Source organism: Lycorma delicatula, chromosome 4 (genome assembly GCF_047948215.1).
Source record: "Lycorma delicatula isolate Av1 chromosome 4, ASM4794821v1, whole genome shotgun sequence".
Classification (NCBI taxonomy): Eukaryota; Metazoa; Arthropoda; class Insecta; order Hemiptera; family Fulgoridae; genus Lycorma; species Lycorma delicatula.
Genome location: NC_134458.1, coordinates 61,020,707 through 61,042,671, shown reverse-complemented (window position 1 = coordinate 61,042,671; position 21,965 = coordinate 61,020,707). Strand labels below are relative to the sequence as shown.

Here is a 21,965-nt window from a genome sequence, read left to right as displayed (position 1 = left end):
GCAGCCAATCTATTTGCTGCTACTAGCATCATGGTTAATGCTAGTTTATATGTGATAAGAGTTATTAAATATTTGATTTGGTTTTTCTAAAGCTATCTTAAAACAATATATATTTGATTTGCAGACATTTGTAAATGATTATCTGAAAAACAGATTCAGATTGTATGACATTATTTATAAGCATATTAAATAAATTATATTTATTTGACATAGATTACTCGTGCAGATGTTGAAGTGCAGCCGTATGCTTTTACTACAAAGTCATTATACATCGGTCATACTGATTATAAATACCTAAGGTGGCAGGTTATTGACACACCTGGCATACTAGATCATCCACTTGAAGAAAGAAATGTTATAGAAATGCAAGCGGTTACAGCCCTGGCTCATCTTCGAGCTGCAGTAAGTATTTTTTTTTGTTTTTATGAAAGCCTATCTTATAATACTATCCAATGTTAATCACACTTTTTATTTTATTATAGCGTAAAGAATATATATATGATGAATTAAATTCCCAGACAAAATTCGAAATTTTCATCATTTAAGTTTGTTTATATTGTTTGTGGACTGAAGAAGCTTGAAAATTTAGGTTAGGTTTATTGTATAAAGTAAGAATTTTTCATATTTATAACAAATCCTAGAGACTCAAAGAGTTTAAGAGGATTAAAAAATTTTTCACTAATATGGCACTGCTACCAAAATATACTGTATCATAATTATATGGCAAATCTTTTTGTGGTTATTATTTTTATAAATGATGTCAAAAAATGCTTTGAGGTAATATGTTTCTTTTTGTCAATTTTATTTTCTGTTAATACTTGATGGGCTGAGCATACGTAGCTCCTGTTTTGTTTATAGTTATGTAAAACCAGTATATTAGTTTGCCTATTGATAGATTCAATATCTAAATAAATGAAATGCTATCCTTACTACACTATTGTTCAAGTAAAAGATTATGTAGGTCTGTGTAAGTAACAGATCTTTTTTAATATCTTTTCTTTATAATCCTCATCAACATCGACATCATTATCAACACCATTACCACCATCATTATTATTATATTATATTGTATTTCATGTATTTGTTTAGAAGTTATTTGACAGTTTTTAGTGAATTGGTATTATTTTTGTGCAGTGTTATTTGTAAGAGTGTTGGTTATTTATTCTACAGTTACTTTGAGGGGGGGGGGGAATTGGTTAGCACCTCTGGTGTGATTAGATTACAAGAAGCTGATTTCCTTTATCTTATCTTACAAAAACAAGTTGTATAGTTAAAAGTTAGATTATATAGTCACTACCATCTCCAAGTGTATTTTTTTCCCAAACACCTGGAACATGTTGGAGTGCAACATTGAAAATTGAGGGTGAACTAATGCTGGAATGCCAGTGCCATAGTCCATATTTAATAAACCTATTATGCTAGATTACCAAAATAAATAACTGGCTGTAGTTTCTTTGCATCCTGTTTGTATTTATTATTAGTTCATAATTGTAACGGTTGTCACTTTAAAATTAAAAATGATTGTTTATGAATCTTAAACCAGAACTCACTTTTTTTACAAAAAGTTATTGGGCCTCTGTAAATATATGCTTTTTCCAAATTTGAAACTGTAATTACCATGTCTTGTGGTTATAAGGTAGTCTTTTTGGTTTGGCCCTTTGTTAAAAAAATTCTCTGTCAAAGTTGAAAGTCATGTATAAATTTACTACTTTAATTTATGTCTTTTATAACAAATTTTGTATTTTTTAATTGAAGATTGTTTTATTAATGTATGTGTAATTTTACAGGTACTTTATTTTATTGATGTGTCTGAACAGTGTGGCCATACTATCGAGGAACAGATCTCTTTGTATGATAATATTAAACCTCTCTTCAGTAATAAGCCTCTAATGGTGGTTTGTAATAAAGTAGATATTGTTCGACCTGAAGATTTGAGTGAGGAAAAGAAGTTGGCCTTACAGGTATTTGAGAATAATGGTATTCCAGTGTTCACAATGAGTACGATTACAGAAGAAGGTGTGGCCTATGTTAAAGAACAGGTACGTATTATAGATACTATTTTACTGCAGTGTTAAATTATATTTAATAATTTGAGTCTATATGGATACTCTTTTAAAAGATCTAGAGTGAATTAGAAAATTAGAAAGCATTTTCATGATCAGCATGACCATAGTGTATAAATCAGTCTGCACATGTATTTCATTAAATCATTATGTTGTATTACTGCGTCAAGCTAGTATAAAACATTGGTAGTATTGTAAACATCTTAAAACTAAATTACTGTTATTTTATTTGTGAAAGTTATTATATTTTGAAACATATTTATTTATTATTTTTAAATTCTTATTCTATAGCAAAACAATATCCTAGTAAATAGTATATGTAGTCAGATTTCAGCATTAGTATCACTTAAAATAAACTGTGCATTAAAATTTAATCTGATCGGTTTTTAATTGCCTCTAAAAAGTTTCTGACTGGATAGAAGAATTTATTTGAGAGGTATTTAGGGACAAATATGTACGTACTTGACTAGTATAGCATGCAAAATCCATAACTAGATTCTTTCAAATTTGGAAGCATTATTCATCATAATGTTTTAAATGGATTTACTGTAACTTTTATGTTTCCATTTTTTGTACTTTTTGTAAAAAAATGATATCTATTTACGTAACTATTATTTGTAGAGATATGGGGCAATACTGTTTCAACTTCATTATGAATCAAGTGCAATATTAAAGTGAAGTTATAATGAACAGATTTTTATTATTATTATGTGGTGGATGAAGTGGAGAAACAAGTTCAACATTGCCAAACTCCTTTCAGATAAAAGTAAATAGATTCTTTGTAGGTATAAAAGTCAGTTGCCTGTAAGGAATTCATTGGTGTTGCGCTACTTCCCTACATGTTCACTATGTAATAATAAAATAGTTATAATAAAAAATCTGTTCATCATTGCTCAATTATTTAATCATAACACTGAAAGTGTGACAAAGCCGAGATAGTGTGTCACATATTTTTGTGAGTTGTAGTCTGTGGGAAATCATATCTTCATAAAATGCATAAGAAATGGAAAACTATAAAAATTATTTATCAAAATGTAGTAGAACCATTTAAAGTACTGTAATTAATAATACTTTAAGGTAAATTTTGGATTTTTTGCAATTTATAATCAGTTGAGATAAGGCTTTCAGACCAACAGCTGCTGAAAAGTTATTTTTTAAAGTATACCTAAAAGAAAAAGAAAACTATAGAATATTAAGTCAAATGGCATATACAGTAGTGTGCAAATTTATCCAAACAGGCAAATTTTATGTTTATTTCCATTTTTTGGCTACACCGTTTGACTACACCGATTCTTTAAGTTGTCTTAAGAAAATAATTATTTTTGGCTTTTAAGTGAAAAAATTGATTATGTAGTTGGTAAATTGTTAAAGGAATTATATGTATAAGATGTTTCAAGTGATTTTTTTTTTTAATTTCTTTTTTATTGAAAAAATTTAGCTTTACAGGTTAGGTAAATGGGAATTTTGATTCAGATTGTTATGAAACTCTTCTAAACATGTAGAATCAATCTGTTAAAGAGTTCTGAAAGTCTGTATGCTCTCAAAATATTTAATCTTTAGTTAGTTAAAAATCCACGTTGGATGGATTAGGATCATGATTTTTATATGAAAACCTTCCTTAAAAAAAAATTGTAAGGAAGGACTAATGAATTCAGTTGAATGGATTCTGACATATATATAGATAATTTTACATATTTATTCATATTTGATGAATTCTAAAGCCTAGTTTTTGCTTAAATCATTAATTAAAGAAAAGAAATTAACAAAAAAGTATTTTTCATTTAAACCAAAAGCACATGATTTTGGTTATAGCAATGAGCAGCAGTTGATTTGTGAATTACTAAATGCTAATTCTTTTATCTTTATTTACTGAAATGTTGTTTAAATGGTTTTAGGCTTGTGAGACGTTGTTGGCTTTCCGAGTTGAAAATAAAATCCATGCAAAGAAAGTTGATGGAATATTAAACAGGTTAACTGTTGCTATCCCAAAAAATATTCATTGCGAAAGGAAGCCTTGTATACCCGGTAAAAATCTATTTTTTTATTTTTGTTATGTACTACTAATTTAATTTGTTTATTTCTATATCCTATTGTTAAAGTATGCAGCATTAACTTATCATGTTCTGAACCTGTTTATACTGAGTATATATAAACTGATGTAACAGTATAATGTGTATATGGAATATAATAAACAAAAGCTGTATATGATTTCATAAAAATACAGAAAATGTGTTGCGTATCATAAATTTAATATATTTAATCTCTTTAAAATATATTCATTTGTTTCTTAAATGTGCTTAATTAATTTTTAATAATTAATACCTTGTTACCACTAGGTCTATAGTAAAATAAGTTTATTTACTGTTAAAAACTATTTAAAAAAATACCATATCCTATGATCTGAATATTCCTTTGACTAAATATTGATAAATAAAAATAACGATAAAAAAAATTTCAGATCGACTATGATAATTTCATTTTTTGTAAAATCCTCCATTTAAATTATCTGAAAAAAATTTTCATAAGGACTACCAAAAGAACATTCTTTATAAGATTACTCTATTAAAATTCTGCCCTCTGTTAAAATTGGTTCACTTGGCAAAGAGTTCACAAATACACATACATGGATATAGGTCAAAATGAGAACTTAGCTTAACTTTTAAGAAAACTGAGACAAAAAGACTTTAAATGAGGAGAAGCAGTTGTTTACAGGTTAATTTATTTTGGTCATTCGGTTTAACAACTGGAACAATTCAAAAGGTGTAAGCATGAGGAAGGAAAATTTATATTTGCATAGATTGAGTAGACAACAAAGTCATATTAGACATTAGGATGTAAAATCAGGTTGTGCAACAACCTTTGCAGAAAAATGTCTTTGTATATTCTTAAACACCAATAGTCTTCCAATTCTATAACATATTTTACATGTACTATTGTTTTTTTTTTCAATTTCCTTCCTAAAGTAGTCTGTGTTCTGTCCTGTCCTGTAGATTATGTTATTTTGATTTCTTGTTGCATTTTAATTTAGAACGTGATTGTGCATAATAGCAGTTGAAGAGAAGAAAATTAAAAATCTTGATGCTAAGCAGGTTTTACATAGGAGTAGTAAACTTGCACACATAAACTAATCAGTAAGAATTGATAATCCAAATAATAAGTTTTTTTCTGTAATTTTCTGAATTGCAGAAAGTATTGCAAGTTAATAATTTTTGCTAATTTTTATTGCTTTTAGATGGAGTAAGGGAAAAACGAAAAGAAAAAGAAGCACTAATTAGAAAATTTAGACTTGAACGTGAAATAGAAGAAGAGATGGGAGATGATTATGTACTTGATTTAAAGAAAAAATATGACTTACCAGAAGAATATAAGTATGATACTATTCCTGAAATATGGGAAGGTCATAATATCGCTGATTTTGTAGAGCCAGAGATACTGAAGGTTAATTTTTCAATAATTAGGAATAATAAATTACTTTCAGAATCTTGCAGATCTGTTAAATTTTTACTGACAAACCATATAAAATATATAAATTTGGTATGATTTGTCACTGAAAAATAACAGTTTTATATAATCTTTACTGCCAGCTGTCATAGATGATATTACACATATTTTCTCTCTTAGTTGTATTGAAACCTGCATTGAGACTGCACAGTTTTTTTTATATCCATGAATGAAAGTGGAAAATAATAAATTGTTTGAGTCATAGCTATTATTCTGTAAGTGTTTTGTTTAGTTCTTTACAGATCAAAATATTTTCACTGGCTTCATATATATTAATATGTATTTATGTTAATAAAGAATATAGTAAGAAAAATTTGCATCTGGTTTTGTGAATATAACCAGTTGTTTCATGTGTATGTGTGAGTACGTGCAAGTTTGCAATTTGCAGTCTTGCCAGTAGTAGATTTAAATAAATGTAGATGTACATACTCAAAGTTTTTTCTCTGGAGAAACAAATTCTTAGTTATGTTTACAGCATAAATACGAAATACAACATTTCAACAGCAACAATGAAACTCATGACATGAAAGCCATTGAAAAAGTCATAGGATAATTGAATCATTGTATTGTACTCTACTAATAGTTTCATACTCTACAGCTTAAATTTCCAACTTGTAAAAAAATTATACTTAAATGTGATATCTTTTCTAATGTAGGTTAATCCAACAGTAGTACACTTCAAACTGAATAATACTCTTTTTTAACCATAACAGACAATGTAAGTATTTTGCTTTGCTGTAAATAAAATATTCCTCACAGTCATCATCCTGCTAAACCTGCTAAATGTGTTGACTGTTGAAAGCTTCATTTTTTTTTAGATCACCTATCACTCTTAACTTTTTTTTACAGCTCTCTTCATTTGCTGACTTTAGCATTTTAATCAATCCTTTTCCTCCCATGATATGTCTCAGGCAATTAACTTTCCTATCCTCAATTATTTCGATTAAATTTCTCGTTCATGCTTCTCATTACTTCTTCATTTTATTACTCAGTAATCTTCTCCAACCTCTTCCATGCCGACATTTCAAATGGGATGCAATTTTAAACATATAGAAAGTAATTAATTTTAAATTAAATTGTGTCCACTAAAAAAATATAAAATTTTATGGAACAAAATCATTTAGCTTTAAAAAAAATAAATTAAACTAAATTTATCGAGTTTAGCTATTAAAAAATGTTACAGCACAAAATGAATTATTCTATCAATAAAATGTAAAACTTGAAATTTCAAATAGTTCAACCATTCTTCAATAACAGTTGCTACAGAGCTGTTAGATTGGTGCAAGAAAAAAATTAGCTATTCTGAAAGAAGATGATAAATCCCATTATGTGCTTACAAAATTGAAATTGTTGATGTTTTCCCAATGAACAATTTTAAAATTGTTCTATCAATTTGCTAGTATTGTATTAAAGCAATTGCATTAAAAGCACGTGCTGTTTTATTGAAGTGACAAAAACAGAGGGTTAAACTTATCAGCAACATGATAATATTTAAATTTTTAGTTAAAATTTCTTGGTTGGTCCCAAAACTAGTTTCAACATGTCACACAATTTATGGATGTTTGATGAGGTTATACATGGATGAGTTCCCAAATTTTCTCCATATTTTCTAATGTTTATCTTATCAAGGGTTGCTCTAAACAATCATACCTTGAAGTGAGCATGAAAACTAGGTTGGAAGTCCATATTATTCTTTTGTAACGAAGTGGTCCAGTTTTCTGTTCTTAAATTTGAAGAATCTTTGCTGAATGTGAAATAAAAAGGGCGTAAAACTGTGTCATACTTTTTAAGGATTGGAATCATTGTTGTTTTAAGAAAGTCTTCTGTTTACATCCCACTATTAAAAATTTTATTACACAGTTTACACCTTCTCTTGTAATTCTTGAATTCATTCATTCATTTTTGTTGGTTACTCATGTGCTCTTACAGCTTTAATATTCTTCGTACCTTTTGTTTGTGTAACTCACAGTTTTAGGATTACTGATCCTACTTCATCCTCTTCCATTTCAATTTGATCTATGAGAAGGTTATAGTTTTCTGTTTGTACTCCTTCCATCTTTTATATACATCTTTCTCTTTGTATAGCACTGCCATTTTTACTGGCAATTTCTTTAGTACTTATTCTCTCCCTCCATTTATTTCATGTTACTGTTTTTACTTTTTTGTAAATGTTAGTTCATACCATTTTCTTCTAAATCTCCTACACTCAGCATTCATCTGCAAGGCTATTTTTTTATGTTACTCTTAATTCATTATTAAATTTATAGAATCTTTAACCTTATGCATCCTTTCTATTCGTGTATTTTCTGTATGGTAACCCAGAGTTTCTTTATTCTTCTTCTTCTTCCTTTAATGAGATCAATTTGTTCTGCTGTTGTTTTTATAGTGCCTTTTATATTCGCCCAAAATTAATTTGCACTATTTACTTCTGCATTTCTTCTCTTTTCAATACTTGTAATGACTTCTCTCATGTAGACAGTCACTGTCAGTGTTACTGCTGGCGATACATATACCTTTTTCATCACATTTCTGAATCAATCTTCTGCTAGTACATAGTCAGTTTTTATTTCTGTTTTCATCTCCTAGTGATTTCCATGAGTTTTTGTGATTTTTAAACCACAGAATTTATGATCCTGTTATTTTTATCAAAAAAATCAGTAATCCTTTTTTCCCCTTTCATTCTGTGTGTTCAGTCCACAGTTGATCTCATACTTTCCCTGACACAGCATTCCAATCTCCCAATATTATCCTGTAATAGTCTTTGCCTTCTTCTTCAGTGAGTTTTGTCTATCTGTTCTTAACTCATAATCATTGTACTGACTAGTTGGTGTATGCTGGTATTAAAAGCAAATTGTTTGGGTTCATTCCAATCCTGATAACAGTTATCCTGTTGTTAACATAAATCATCCTTTGTACATTTTTGCTATTTCTTTGTTTAGAATGATTCCTGTGCCATTTTTTTCCTTTTTATTTCCTGATTAGTACATTGTAATATCATCACTGTTAACCTCACCTTTTCCTTCCTATCTCACTTCACTTCCTCTAGACATTCTGTTTATTTTCATTTCTCTTTTTAGATTTTCTAATGTACTTACTTGCAGAAGTGTTCTTACATAACATGAACTGATCTGAATCTTCTATCTCTTTACAGTTCCTTCCTGGTGACTGATATCACAGCCTTCTCATGTTGCTTCCCTCTGACATTTGAATGGCAAATAAGCAAAATTTTTTTTATTAACAACCCCTTAGAGATTAAATTAAATAGAGGTGCTGAGACCAGAAGAATGCGGTTGATGAGTTTATCTTAGGGAGTAAGCTACTGCAATGAAAAGATTTTTTTTCTTTCATTTGTAAGGGAATGAAAAGAGGATACAAATCAATATGTATATTTAAACTGGAAGCCTTCACCACTGAATCAAAGATAAAATAAATATAAATAATTCTTCATGTTCATAAATAACTCTAAAGCTAAAATCTGAAATGGTTATTCCATAGGGGTCTGCAGGAAGAGTAAGCAATAGTTATTTTGACTTAGAACACCTTAAGGATTGAATTAAAGTGGAGTTGAAAATGACTTAGTGGGGCAAAAAATTATTCATCAAACTCAGAAAGGAAATTGAAACATGGCATGAATATTCTCCTTAGTTTTTAACTAAAAGGAACTCTTTCCATACTTGTCCTTCAGAGTACAAAAAGTAGTTCATTGCAGTCTATGGGAAATAAAATCTCCAGATTGAATTAGAGCATGAAAAGCTTTAAAATTTTCTTAAAGGTCTGTACAGATTTTTAGTTGTAGGTGCAGTTTGTTCTTGATCAGGAAACAGAGGATGGTTAAGGGGTTTCTGATAACTTTGAGTTGAATTACAAAGTAAATGAAAGTTCATAAACGTTTGAAGCATACACTGATGAATTCTTTTGTTTGACTTTCAAATGGTGAAAGTAGTGTATAGTTGAAAAGTGTTTATTCTCAATTAAAATAAAAATTTGTGGCATGTGCAGAAATATTACAACAGTAATTATGAAATTTGTAAAAAATATATGGACATTGCAATATAATAAGTGGAAACACACTGAAGTTAACCTTGAGATTTCCTGAACTTGATGACTACAAAAGACTGGTATGTATAGTAGAAGGAAGTCAAGCATAAAAAGAGAAGTAGTAGTTGGAAAATGAAATTATTAGGCATCTGTATCCAATTTTTCACCACCCAGTCTGAAAAAAAGAGTGAAAAAGGATAAAAGATTCTGTTATTACTCAAGTGTTTTTACTACATCATAACAAAAATAAAAAAATTTTATGCAGATTCTAACTGAAATCACATTTTGGGATTTAGCTTAAAAACCATTCACTCTTAGATAAAACTGAAAAAAGTGGTTTTGTATCACTAATTCACAGCAAAATGTACTGAAAACATTAAACAAAAGCATCTTATATAGGACCAAACCTTAACTTAAGATAACCATTGTTCAGTGTTTTCTTTAGCTCAAAAAAAGGCTGAATATATACAAAAGAGGGAGCTAAAGAATTTGGTATTTTCGTGTTTAAACAACAGATACTTTGGCATTTTTGTTTTTTTAGTAAGCAGTAATCTGGCACGTTTTGTTCTTTGTCTTTGACATTTTTCTTGTAATAGAATAAATTATGTAATTCAAATATGTCTGATATTTTGTTGTTTGCAGTTCTGAATAAATGGTGTAATAGGAACAATGTATAGATCAATTAAGAAGGTATTTCTATAGTAATTATTTAGTAATAACTTTGGTCATTGTAAATACCTAAGTCAAAGAAAGAGTGATAGCAGATTTAGTACTATTAGATGTGGTTCATCAGGTGGGAGAATCAACTTCATTTGAACACTCATTAAGACTGTTTGCAATAGTAATTGACCGGAACTGTTCCAAATAAATGTGCATTAGAATATGTAATTGTCAGTTAATAAAAGACAGTACCAATGCAATATATTTAATATACAGTGTTCCAAAATGAATATCAGGGTTTTAAAGTTATGTAATAATTCTTAAGTTTCATGTACATTGATTAATAATTTTGTTAAGCATGGCCCGTTGGTATAAGTATATAATTAAAGTTAATACACAAAAAGCGACTGAAGTTAACAACAACTGAATTCAAAGTGTTCAATCCAGGACGTTTACATTGACATAATTTTATAACTTGATGCCCAACTGTTATGTTTTAAGCAAATTCCATGATTTTTTATAATTTACATGTGAAGATTTTAATTCCTATTACAAATAGGACGAATATGAGAGTTCCTGAAGATGGAATTTAATTCTGAAAGTGCTTGAATGCTTCGAATTCAATTGTTGGTAAGCGGTAACCCAACAGAAAGCATTCATTCTGTAGTTTGCAGTTTACACAGTGTGAATCTGTAATTACTGTTCAATGTGTGTTCCGTCTGAAGTTTCATTGTGACAATAACATTTGTAGATTGTATAAACAATTTGAAACCACTGGTAGTATTTGTAAAGGGAAGAGTACAGGATGACCGAGTGGGTCCAAAGACAGTGTTGAACATGTAAGAAAGTCTTTTGTGCATAGACTTAGGAAATCCATTAGGAAGGCTAGCAAATTAGAAATTCTGGTGATATCTTTGTGGAGGGCTTTAAGGAGACATTTACAACTGCATCCATATTTTTTACAGCTGTTACATGCTCTAAAGCCTACAGATTATGGTTTATGTGCTAGCTTCACAAATGAAATGATGCACTGTGACGATGAAGACTTTCTTTATCATGTCATATTCAGTGATGAATCAACATTTCATGTTAATGAAAAAGTAAACACTCATAATGTCTGTATTTGGAGATCAGAAAATCCTCACAAAATATTGCAGTGTGAGCAAAACTCTTCAAAACTAATTTTTTTTGTGTCTTATCCCAACGGCAAGTTTATGGGCCATTATTTTTTTGTGAAAGCAAGTGTGTCTGGAATGAACTATCTTGATATGCTATAACCATGGCTCTTCTCCTTCTCCTCTCCTAACTGTAATACGAACCACAGATCTTAATTTGGCAACAAGGTTGTGTGCCTCCTCACTGGCATAACGCTGTACATGGTTGGTTGAATCGAATTCTCCCTGCTCCCTGACCACTGGATTGGTTGCCATGGCCTCCACGTTTGCCTGATCTGACCCTGTGCGATTTTTTCTTTGGGGGTTTATAAAGTGTTTTGTTTATGTGCCACCGTTACCAACTGACCTACCCGACTTGTGAAACAGGATTGAAGCAGCTGTCACATCAATTACTCCAGACTTTCTGATTAAAATGTGGGATGAACCCTCCTATCAGCTGGATGTGTGCTGCGTGACGAATGGTGCTCACATTGAACACTTACAGGAAAAATTGTTTGAGTTATTTTTTTCATTTCATGAGCAATTTATCAGTGTAAGTAAAACTTAATAAATGTTACATAATTTTAAAACCTTGATATTCGTTTTGAAGCACACAGTATATGTATATATATATATATATATATATATAAAAGATGGATTCATTATATTGTATACATATAATAAGATGCCAATTATTTATGTTTAAAAGATTTGGAAATATTTTGCATTTCTTTATATTGGTATTTATATTGTGATTTCTTTATGATAATAGCTTTTTATGGAGCTCAGGAAACATATGACAATTATATTGAAATATTAGTTAATGTACATAAATTTTAATTAAAAATTATTTTTAAGGCAAAGCATATGCTTGTATAAAGGAAAAGTATAGAATATTATGCAAACGTTTCAAGTAGGAAAACTCATTATGAATTATAAATGGTCTAGTAAACAGTTTTCAAAACATTAAATTGGTAATAGGGAAAAAATTATACGACTTTCTACAAAAAGCTCAGTCATATGTTTTATTTTTACTCATCTGTAAGAAAATGTTCAATGAGGTGTCAAATCTAAAAATCTGTTTGATGAAGGTGATTGATTATTGAATAAAAATGTATAAATTGATTAATATTTTATTGGTAAAACAGATCATTCCATAACATGTCATATGGTTTACAATTAAATCAGTTGCATACATTTTAGAAAAATAAATATTTTTATCATAGATAACATTTTTGAGGAAATTTCAGAAATGTGGTTATTTTTTCAATAGGCTATTGTATTCAAGAAGAAATCAAATAGCTGGCTGTCTTTAAAAAGCAAATCTGATTGTTCACTTTTGTTATTTGATTATATATATATATATATATATGAGGTAATTGTGTATAGGTATATTTTAGAAAAATTAAATGTTTTTATCAGAATAATTTTTATAAGTTTCAGAAATGTGTTTATTATTTTTAATGGGCTATCATATTTAAGAAAAAATTCTAATGACGGGTTGCCTTTAAAAATTAAAACTATATATCTATATGTAATGGTTATTTCAGTCATTTTGTTTTATTACAGAAATTAGAAAAATTAGAAGAAGAAGAGAAAATGCGTGAAGATGCAGGTTATTATGCTGTCCCAAAAATTGAACGGAGTCTTGAAATGGAAGCAATTAGTGAATTAGCCAGGAAGATACGTGAACGCAAAGCTATAATGCAAATTGAAGCTCGTGTTCAGAAACAGTCTACAAAACCTGTAATGCCTCGTACTACAACTGCACGAAAAAGAGAGAGAAGTGTTAGTCGATTGCGAAATGAGATGTCTGATCTAGGAGTAGATGTTGATGTCAGTGCTGAGGTAGTCAAATATTTTTTTGTCTGTTTTTATAACTGTTGATGGTTCTCTTTATGTTATATTCTTTCATAGATAAATTTATTTTAATTTCGAATTTCCTCAGAAGCATTGTGATGCATTATAGTTGATCAATTACTATACATTTTGCATTTTTTGGAAAAAATTATGTGAATTACAGCCTTGAAGGAGGCTGGCATTTTAATTAAACCTATAAACAGCAGCTGTTTATTTTTTAGAGATATGACGTGGTTCAAATTTCAACTGTTAAAAAACAAAACTTATTTATTTCTATTATTAGAGGATCTGAAGATTGTTAGTAGATGTGCTATTCTTTGTTTTTTTAGTCTTGATCAAACACACTTATCAATATATCAGTATTGTTATACGTGTATCACTGTTTTGAATATGCTATTCTAATAGTTGTTAATGATATCACTAATTTCTGTTTCATGAATGGATTTATTTTTTTTGTTTGGATCTTATTAATAGTGTTTTGCTATGGCTTCTTGATTTTTATTTATGAAAGCACTTGATGAATTTTAAAAAAAACTTTGCAATTGTATTTCATGTGTTTAAATGATGAAAGTAGTAATTTATATATTTTTTTTTTTTGTAAAGAAGATAGTGACTCAAATTTTGAATTGAAATTACTTCTAAACATGTTTAGGTTATTTACAGTAGTGTGTAAATTAATCTGAACACAGATGTTCTATAATAAAAAGAAACTTTATTTAGAAAAAAAAATCATACCTGTACAATTTGTGATTATCTAGTAATTAATATGTCCTCCTTTTTCTTAACCACTTCACATACACAATTTGGCATCGATTCAGCAGGTGTACTTCACATTCTATTGATTTCTTCATACTGATATCGTTTTAACGAGGTCAGTTTTGGTATAATTAATTTTTAGAGTCATTTCTTTTTACTTTTAAGTCTGGGGAGTTGCCTGCCACAGGAAAACTTTAATGATGTTTCATTCTTTGAAAAATTTGTCAACTTTTTCAGTAGTATGGCATGGTGCAAAATCTTGCTGGAATATTCGTTACCTTGTGGGAATTTGTTTTAAAGTTGTGTCACAAACCTTTCCTTCAGAATCTTGATTTTTCAATATACCAGTTACTGAAAATAATGAACAAGGGCCTTCATATGTGAAACAACCCCAAAACATTTTTTCCAGGGATGTTTAACTGATTAGTGGATATGAGCTAGTAATGTAGTTTCATCTGATGCTTTTCTAATGTATGAAACCCTTTGCCCCTGAACATAAAAATGTGACTTGTCAGAAAATAAAATTTTCCCAGTGTTTGGTCCAGTTAGCATTTGCTTTGGTTGACAAGAGCCTTTTTTGCACATTATTGGTGTTAAAAGCTGCTTTTTAGCTAGCCAATGAGTTTTCCATCCAGTTGCAAGAACTCGGCATCTAACAATTGCCACATGTAAATCAGTTCCACTGGCTGCTAATTCTCAGTTTAAGTTCACAGTAGATAATTTTGGATCAGATTTACTTTTTCTGACTAATCGATCCTGTGCTGGAGTAGTTATTGATAACTGATCTTGTGCTGGAGTAGTGTTTCTTTTACGGCTTCATTTCCTTTGTTTTGAAGTGAAAAGGAACAGTTTCTTTAAATTGTTTTAAAATAGCATTTACTGTCCCTAGTCTAACACCACATTCAGAAGCTATTTGTCATTGTGTCATATTGGAATGCTCAGGAAGACAAACAGGTTTTGAATGGTTTCTTGGAGTTTTGTCCATTATTATATATTAAAGACGCATATAACAAAAAATATGAAAGTATGATTTTTTGATAAAAAATGAAATAAATTTTCGCAAAAGATTATTTATGACATGAAAATTGCTAAATAACTAAACAGCAATAACCTCACTACATGGACAAGTTAAAGAATGGGTGTGGTCAAGTGCGTGTAGCCCAAAAATAGAAATGAACAAAAAGCCACTAGGTTGGTCTAGTGGTAAACGTGTCTTCCCAAATCAGCTGATTTGGAGGTCGAGAGTTCTAGCATTCAAGTCCTAGTAAAGTCAGTTATTTTTACATGGATTTGAATACTAGATTATGGATACCGGTGTTCTGTGTTGGTTGGGTTTCAATTAACCACACATCTCGGGAATGGTCGAACTGAGACTGTACAAGACTACACTTCATTTACACTCATACATATCATCCTCTAAAGTATTAACTGAAAGGTAATTACTGGAGGCTAAACAGGAAAAAAGAAAAGAAATGAAAAAAACATTCCCTGTGTTTGGATTAATTTGCACAGTACTATTACTGACAACAGTAAGAATTTATTTGCTGATAATATATGTACCGTAAGTACTTATGTGAGGAATAAGATAATCCCACTAGAAAATAAAATAAACTTTAATTTTAATGTTTTTCTGAGGATATGTAGGGCCACTGACTTCAAATACCACAACTTCTGTTAATATATTACAAATCTATTCTTTATGTTCTCAGTCTGTAATTTTAGGTATATAAACAATAATATATCGCCTAAAATATATAGTATAATATTGTATATATCTCACTGTTTTTATATTTCATTGTTTCAACCTTTCTGTTTAATTCTAAAACCAAATTTTTGCTTTTTATATTTTAATTTTTCCAGTTCTCAGAGATATGGCATTACTTTACATATTTATTTTTAAATAAAAAAGATATAAATAATATTCCATGTTTATATGCAAAATAAGCAAAGCTAGGTAAAAAAAAAGAAAAAAAAAGTAAAATGCAGTAGATAGGCTGGCTGGTGCAGAACTACTGTTGTGTCTAGGGTTATTTGCTACTTGGTAAGTTTTTTATTATTTTTTATCCGTAAGTTTTTTTTATTAAAGAATATATGCAGTAATATAAATTATTGTTTACAGTTATAACATTGATATTCATAGTCTACTGATCCTGTTGTTTTCAGTTAATTTATGTTCTTGTTTTACAGTCACACTTCAAGAACACTAGAGGCCGGTCAAGATCACAATCACAACCAGCTGTTAAACGTATGAGATTGTCAACTGAAAGATCAAGAGCAATGTCAAGACCTCCAAGAGATCAGTCTGGAGTCAGTGATAATAAGGTAAGTTTCTGCTTTCTTCTGGCTGTATGACATGTAAGAATGTACATCAATTCTGAAATAAAGTGCTCTGAATCAATGCAAAACAAAACTTAAGTGCATAAGATTAATTTAAAATCAATTAATTCTTTATATTTATAAAATTAAGTATGTAAGATTATTAATTTAAGTTTCATAGGAACTGAAATGGTGCGTTTTAAATTAGCCATTGCTAATCTCATAATTCTTAAATTGATATGATAATTTCCTTTAAATGTTATAACTTTAAGTGCTTCTACATTAAATTTTATAATTATTTTTTATGACAGCATAAGATCACTTTCATCAGACCATTATTCAAGTCTCTTTGATGGGACTGTTTGGGCCTTGCAGTCCTCCCAATTCTTTTTCATACATTCTGATCTTTGTGCCCTTTCTAGTGTTGAAAATGTCTGTGTTGTGAGTGTGAATCAAGTGTTTTTGTTCTTGATTTTCTTGTTTAATTTTTATCTTCTCTGTGATGTTGTCTGGTATAAGGCCAATTTTCTAAAGATCCTCTCTTATTTCTCTGATCCGTATGCATCCTGTCTTGGTATTTATCAAGTTGAGATTGTACTGTACTAGCTGTTTCAGAAGTCTTGAATCTTGCATCATTATGATATGTCCAAAGAATCCTAATCTCCACTTATATATGGTATCAGTGATGGGTTCTAACTTTTTGTACACAACTTGTGTTGGGCACAATTCACCACTGCCCGTCTTTCTGATACTTTTTATTGATGCAGGTTCTTCCTATTTTTCTTTCAATTTTCTGGAGTCCGTCTTTGATTGTTCGTTCAGGTGGAAGAGTGTTTCTGCTGCATAAGTGGCTTCTGGTATTATAACTTTGTTGTCTCTTATTTTTGCGTTTATTGATACGCATTTGTATTGTAAGTACCAGGTTAATTTTTGAGCTTTAGCTAGTTTGTTTCTTCTTATTTGGATTGAGGTTTTTTCATTTAGGTTGTTTATTATTTCTCTGAGGTTAATTTAAATTTGGTTACTATTTTGATTTTATTACCATTTATGTTTACTTTTTAATCATGTTGATTTTGGGGACATAATTTCTGTCTTTTCGAATGATATTTTGCAGCCAATTTTATTTGTAATGTTTTGAAGTTTTATCAGTGATCTAGTTTTATTGATGTCGTTTGCGAAACCAAGACAGTTTGTTTTGACTTTTCAGCCCATTTTTACTTTTGGGGGCATTTTTTGAGCCATTCCCTTATTACCATTTCTAGAGCGCAGTTGAATAGTAGCGGTGAGAGTCCATTGTCTTGGCGCAGTCCCGTTTTGATCTCAAATGATTCCAAGAGCTCGCCTCTGAATTTTACCTTCGACGACTTAGTGTTTGTGAGGGTCAGTTTTATCATGTTTATTAATTTGGTATGTAGTCTGAGGTGTCTTAGAACTTTTAGTAGGGATTCTCTGTGGATGTTCATAAGCTTTCTTGAAATCTACAAATGCTATCACCATGTCTCTGTTTCTTTCCCTGTTGTAATCTGTTATTAGCCTGAGACTCATGATCTGGTCTGGGTAGCCCCTCCAGGGTCTGAAATCTCCCTGGTATTCTCCTAGTTCTTTCTCGAGTTGTGAACTGATCCTGTTGAGGATGATTCTTGAAAGAATTTTGTATGTTGTGTTTAGGAGTGAGATCCCCTGTAATTGTTAGGGTCTGTTTTGTCCACTTTTTGATGGATGATGGCTGTCAAGCAGTGTTCTTCTTTGATCCAGATGTTTATGAAGGGCAATTTTTGCCAATTTTCCTGCATGTTTCCAGATCTCTACAAAAGTCTCATCTTCTTTCATTGATTTGTAATTCTTCACCTCACCCAGTGCTTGGTAGACTTCTTTTATTGAGGGAGGGTTGATGTTTATGAGCTGTTGATTCATCGCAATTTAGAAGTTTGTTGAAATATTTAGCTAGGGTTTCCTCATTGTCTTTATTGTTATGAGCCAGTTTACTGTTTTTATTCTTTATTAGTTGGGTAGGGTTTATTTTTCTTTTAGTGTGCTTGGTTTTGTCGCTTTCTTTGGGAAGTAAATTTAATTTTAATTTTGACTACATAGTGATCGAGCCTGTGTCTACTCCTCAGAGGACCTTTACGTTGTAGATGTAGGTGTTTGTCCATGAAGACATGGTCTAGTTGCCATTCTCCTTTAGTGTAGTTGGGATGTTTCCAGGTTTTGAGTTTTTGAGGTTTCCTCTTGAAATATGTGAATTTCGAGCTTAGGTTGTGATTTCGGCAGAAATTGACTCTCAGTCCATTTTTTTCTTTCTTTTGAGCAGGACATTTTCTGGTAATGTCAAGGTATCTTCTTTCTCTGCCTAATTGAGCACTGAAGTCTCTGATTAATCGTCTAACATGATTTTTGGGGATGTTATTTATAGTCAGGTCGAGTAGATCCCAGAATTTTTCTGTTTCTTTATGGTCTTTTGAAGAAGTATTTTTAATATTAGTGGGTGCATGGGTGTTTATTATAGTGTAGATTTTATTAGATGCTTTTAGGGTGAGTATTGAGTGTAGAAATGTAGGTGATTTGCTTTGGTTTGATTTTGGAGTTTACATTTTTCTTGTTCGTGTGCGTAATGTTCAAGCATTCCAATGCTATATTAAGTAGCACTCCACCATATCCAAATGTTGCCTTCTCTGAACTCTGGTGTTGCTTGGTTTAGCTGTGGAGTATTTCTTAAAAGACCTTTCATGATTGATTGTCATGGGGTCACCTGTGGTGGGACTAGGTCCTGAGTTACAACTCTAGATGTAAATAGTGAGGTGTGATTTGATGATAATGTAACTGTGAAGTTTGTTTAGATTCAGTTCACTGGACAAATTTCTCCTATTTGTTCCGGATATATCTAAGGCACACCTTGTGGAGGCTCAATCCAACTTTTGTTAAAGTTGTTATTTTTAAGGAAAATTATAAAAGAGTGATCCTAAATATTATTCCCTAAATTTTATAATATATATATATATATTTTTTTATAGCCTAAAAAAGAAGTTTTAGAATTAAAACAAACATTTGAATAAGTATTTAAAAAATGGTGATAACATTTTTTTTAATGATACAAAATTTCAGGTAAATTAATTTAGACCAAAATTAAAATATATTGCTCTAAAAAATACTCGGTTTTTCCTTTATGCATAAAATATGTATAACTTAAAAAACTAATATTAAATTTTCCAAATGATAAGGTTATTTTAAACTGGTTGGTCTATTAATTCTTTGATGTTGGTGGGTATGTCTTACAGAAATAATTATGTGAAATTTAGGAAGATTATTAGAAAAAGGTTTCTATTGTTATCATAAATAATATAGTGTCTGCATACCATGTATATACTGATTGTTAAAATTAATATAAGCAAATTATACTACTTTGCTTATCTAATTTAAATTATACGATTTATGATATATTTTATCATAAATAGCCCGATCAAAATAACTCATTTAGAGCGGGAACAAAAAAGTTTTACCTGGACTTTGGTAAGTGGAAATTGGTAAATGGGCTTATTATAACGAACTTAAAATAAATAAATATGTAGTGGGGTGGTGGAGGGTTGATTTAGGGGGGTGAAAAATGTTATTATTGCGATTTCCGGCAAAAGCTGATGTCAAAAAAATTTGTGGTTATTTAAGACACAGAAAAGTATACTTTCACCAAGTTTTATCAAAATTAAATTATTTTTGCAAAAATTAAATTAAAATTATTTTTGTCAAAATTAAATTACTTAAAATTAAATCTACAAAGGTTGCAGATTTTTGCATGATCTACAACTTTTGTATTGGACATTTTTTTTCAATCCCCAAATCACCCATCCACCACCTCAGCTCACACATTTATTTTTTTATGTTTATTATAAACCCCTTTACCATTTCCACTTATAAAAGTCACAATTTTTTTCTCTCTAAGTATAATATGGTTGGAGTAAAATATTTGGGGTGACTCACAAAGAAACAGAAAGAATTTTAGGATATGTTCAACACGTGAAAATAAATAAAAAAATTCATATAAACATGGGCTGGAAACAATTTATTTTTTAGTTATAGCTTGTGAAAAATTTTCCCTGATTTCTGCTGCAAGGATAAATTGAAGCCATACTGAAATTCTTGGAACTTAATAAGTAATTTTAGGTTTCCCATAGTTTTGACCTGAAAAGTTTGAAAATATATCCAGAAAATAATCTAGTAATTTTTGAGAAAATTATTCTGATCTAAAATAAATTTTTTAAATTGCCAATAAAGAAATAAAATTTATGGAAAATGTTTATTTAAGTAACATCAACTGAGCATTAATTTAGCTTTTATTTCAAACAAATGAGACCAAAGCATTACAAAAATGTTCTGTATTATTATAATTGTAAACTGAAACACGAATCATTTCATTATTGGAAAATATCCACAAACAAGACTACAGTTAAAAAAGCATTAATTAAATTTCACATTTCATTATGTTAAAAACATTAACAAATAAAGTTCATTATTTAGTAATAGTTATGAATAAATATTAAGGAATATTTAATTTTGTAAATTGGGAATATTAACAGCTGATCAAGAATTGAAATGTATATATTGCATTTGAATACTTTTGTTCGGTTCAAAATGAGTTGTAAGACATTTTTTTAAAAATTTTGTTTCTTTTTAGTAATCGTTCATAAATTATAGTAATATTTTTTTATTACTTAATGAAATTTTGATTGTTTAATTTTTTTTATAGATGAGAATGAAATTGAAAAAGGTTAGTCATAAAGCAATTTCCAAGAAAGTCGGCAAAAGGGGACTCAAAGGAGAAGGTGATAGATTCATTGGTACAAAGAAACCTAAGCATTTGTTTTCTGGTAAACGTGGTGTTGGAAAAACGCAATGGCGTTAGAATTAGTTTTTTAAATTTATTATTTTTCATAATTATTGTTTAAAATTTTACTGAAATAACATTCTGTTGAAAGAAATTGTTTATAGAACACTACGTATGATGAATGTCTATATATTTATGTAAAAAATAAAATTTCAGTTTGATTTTGTACAACATTGTTATTATCCATACACTACTTGTAGTCCTAAATTTTTTCCACATTTCTTATAAGAAAATGTTTAGAGCATTTATTCAGGTAATTTGCTTACAGCATGTAAAAATGAACTAAATGGATTCAGTTTTTATATTGAGAATATATTATTGGACCTCAAGTTACAAATTATTTCAAAAAAAGAAAAAAAATACAATTAAAGTAATTTAAATTTACAATCTGCTATTGAAAATTATAATTTTGGCTTCAAAGAAAATTTTTTTTTGGTAGTCAGTTCATTAACATATTACTGTGATTTAATTCGTTTCCTAAGTTGATTTAGAACAATTTATTAAAATGCAGTTCAGAGAGCAGTTAATGATAAATGTAGTGACTTGTAATAACTATGATATGAATAATGATGTGACAAGAAGGTAGGTGATCATCAAAGGCTAGGTTGGTTATATATTGTGCTATTTATTTTTATTTAATTATATAATTTTATTTAAATTTATTCTGAATAGGTAGTTATTTATCTGTTGTACATTGTGAAATTCCATGTGTTGTCGGAAGTACTTATGAGGTGTGATCAA

The 21,965-nt window shown here is 29.6% G+C and overlaps 1 protein-coding gene across 1 annotated transcript in view; it reads left to right on the top strand.

Moving 5' to 3' along the window:
- Non1 (nucleolar GTP-binding protein 1) overlaps positions 1 to 21,395 on the top strand; it is a 46,376-nt gene extending 24,981 nt beyond the window's left edge. The window contains exons 6-12 of the mRNA XM_075363088.1: positions 214 to 402; positions 1,788 to 2,039; positions 3,959 to 4,088; positions 5,296 to 5,501; positions 12,986 to 13,264; positions 16,220 to 16,354; positions 21,087 to 21,395. Of these exons, the coding sequence (XP_075219203.1) occupies positions 214 to 402; positions 1,788 to 2,039; positions 3,959 to 4,088; positions 5,296 to 5,501; positions 12,986 to 13,264; positions 16,220 to 16,354; positions 21,087 to 21,242 (1,347 nt within the window). The 3' untranslated portion in view covers positions 21,243 to 21,395. The remainder of the gene's footprint in view (positions 1 to 213; positions 403 to 1,787; positions 2,040 to 3,958; positions 4,089 to 5,295; positions 5,502 to 12,985; positions 13,265 to 16,219; positions 16,355 to 21,086) is intronic.
- The last annotated feature ends 570 nt before the right edge of the window (positions 21,396 to 21,965 follow it).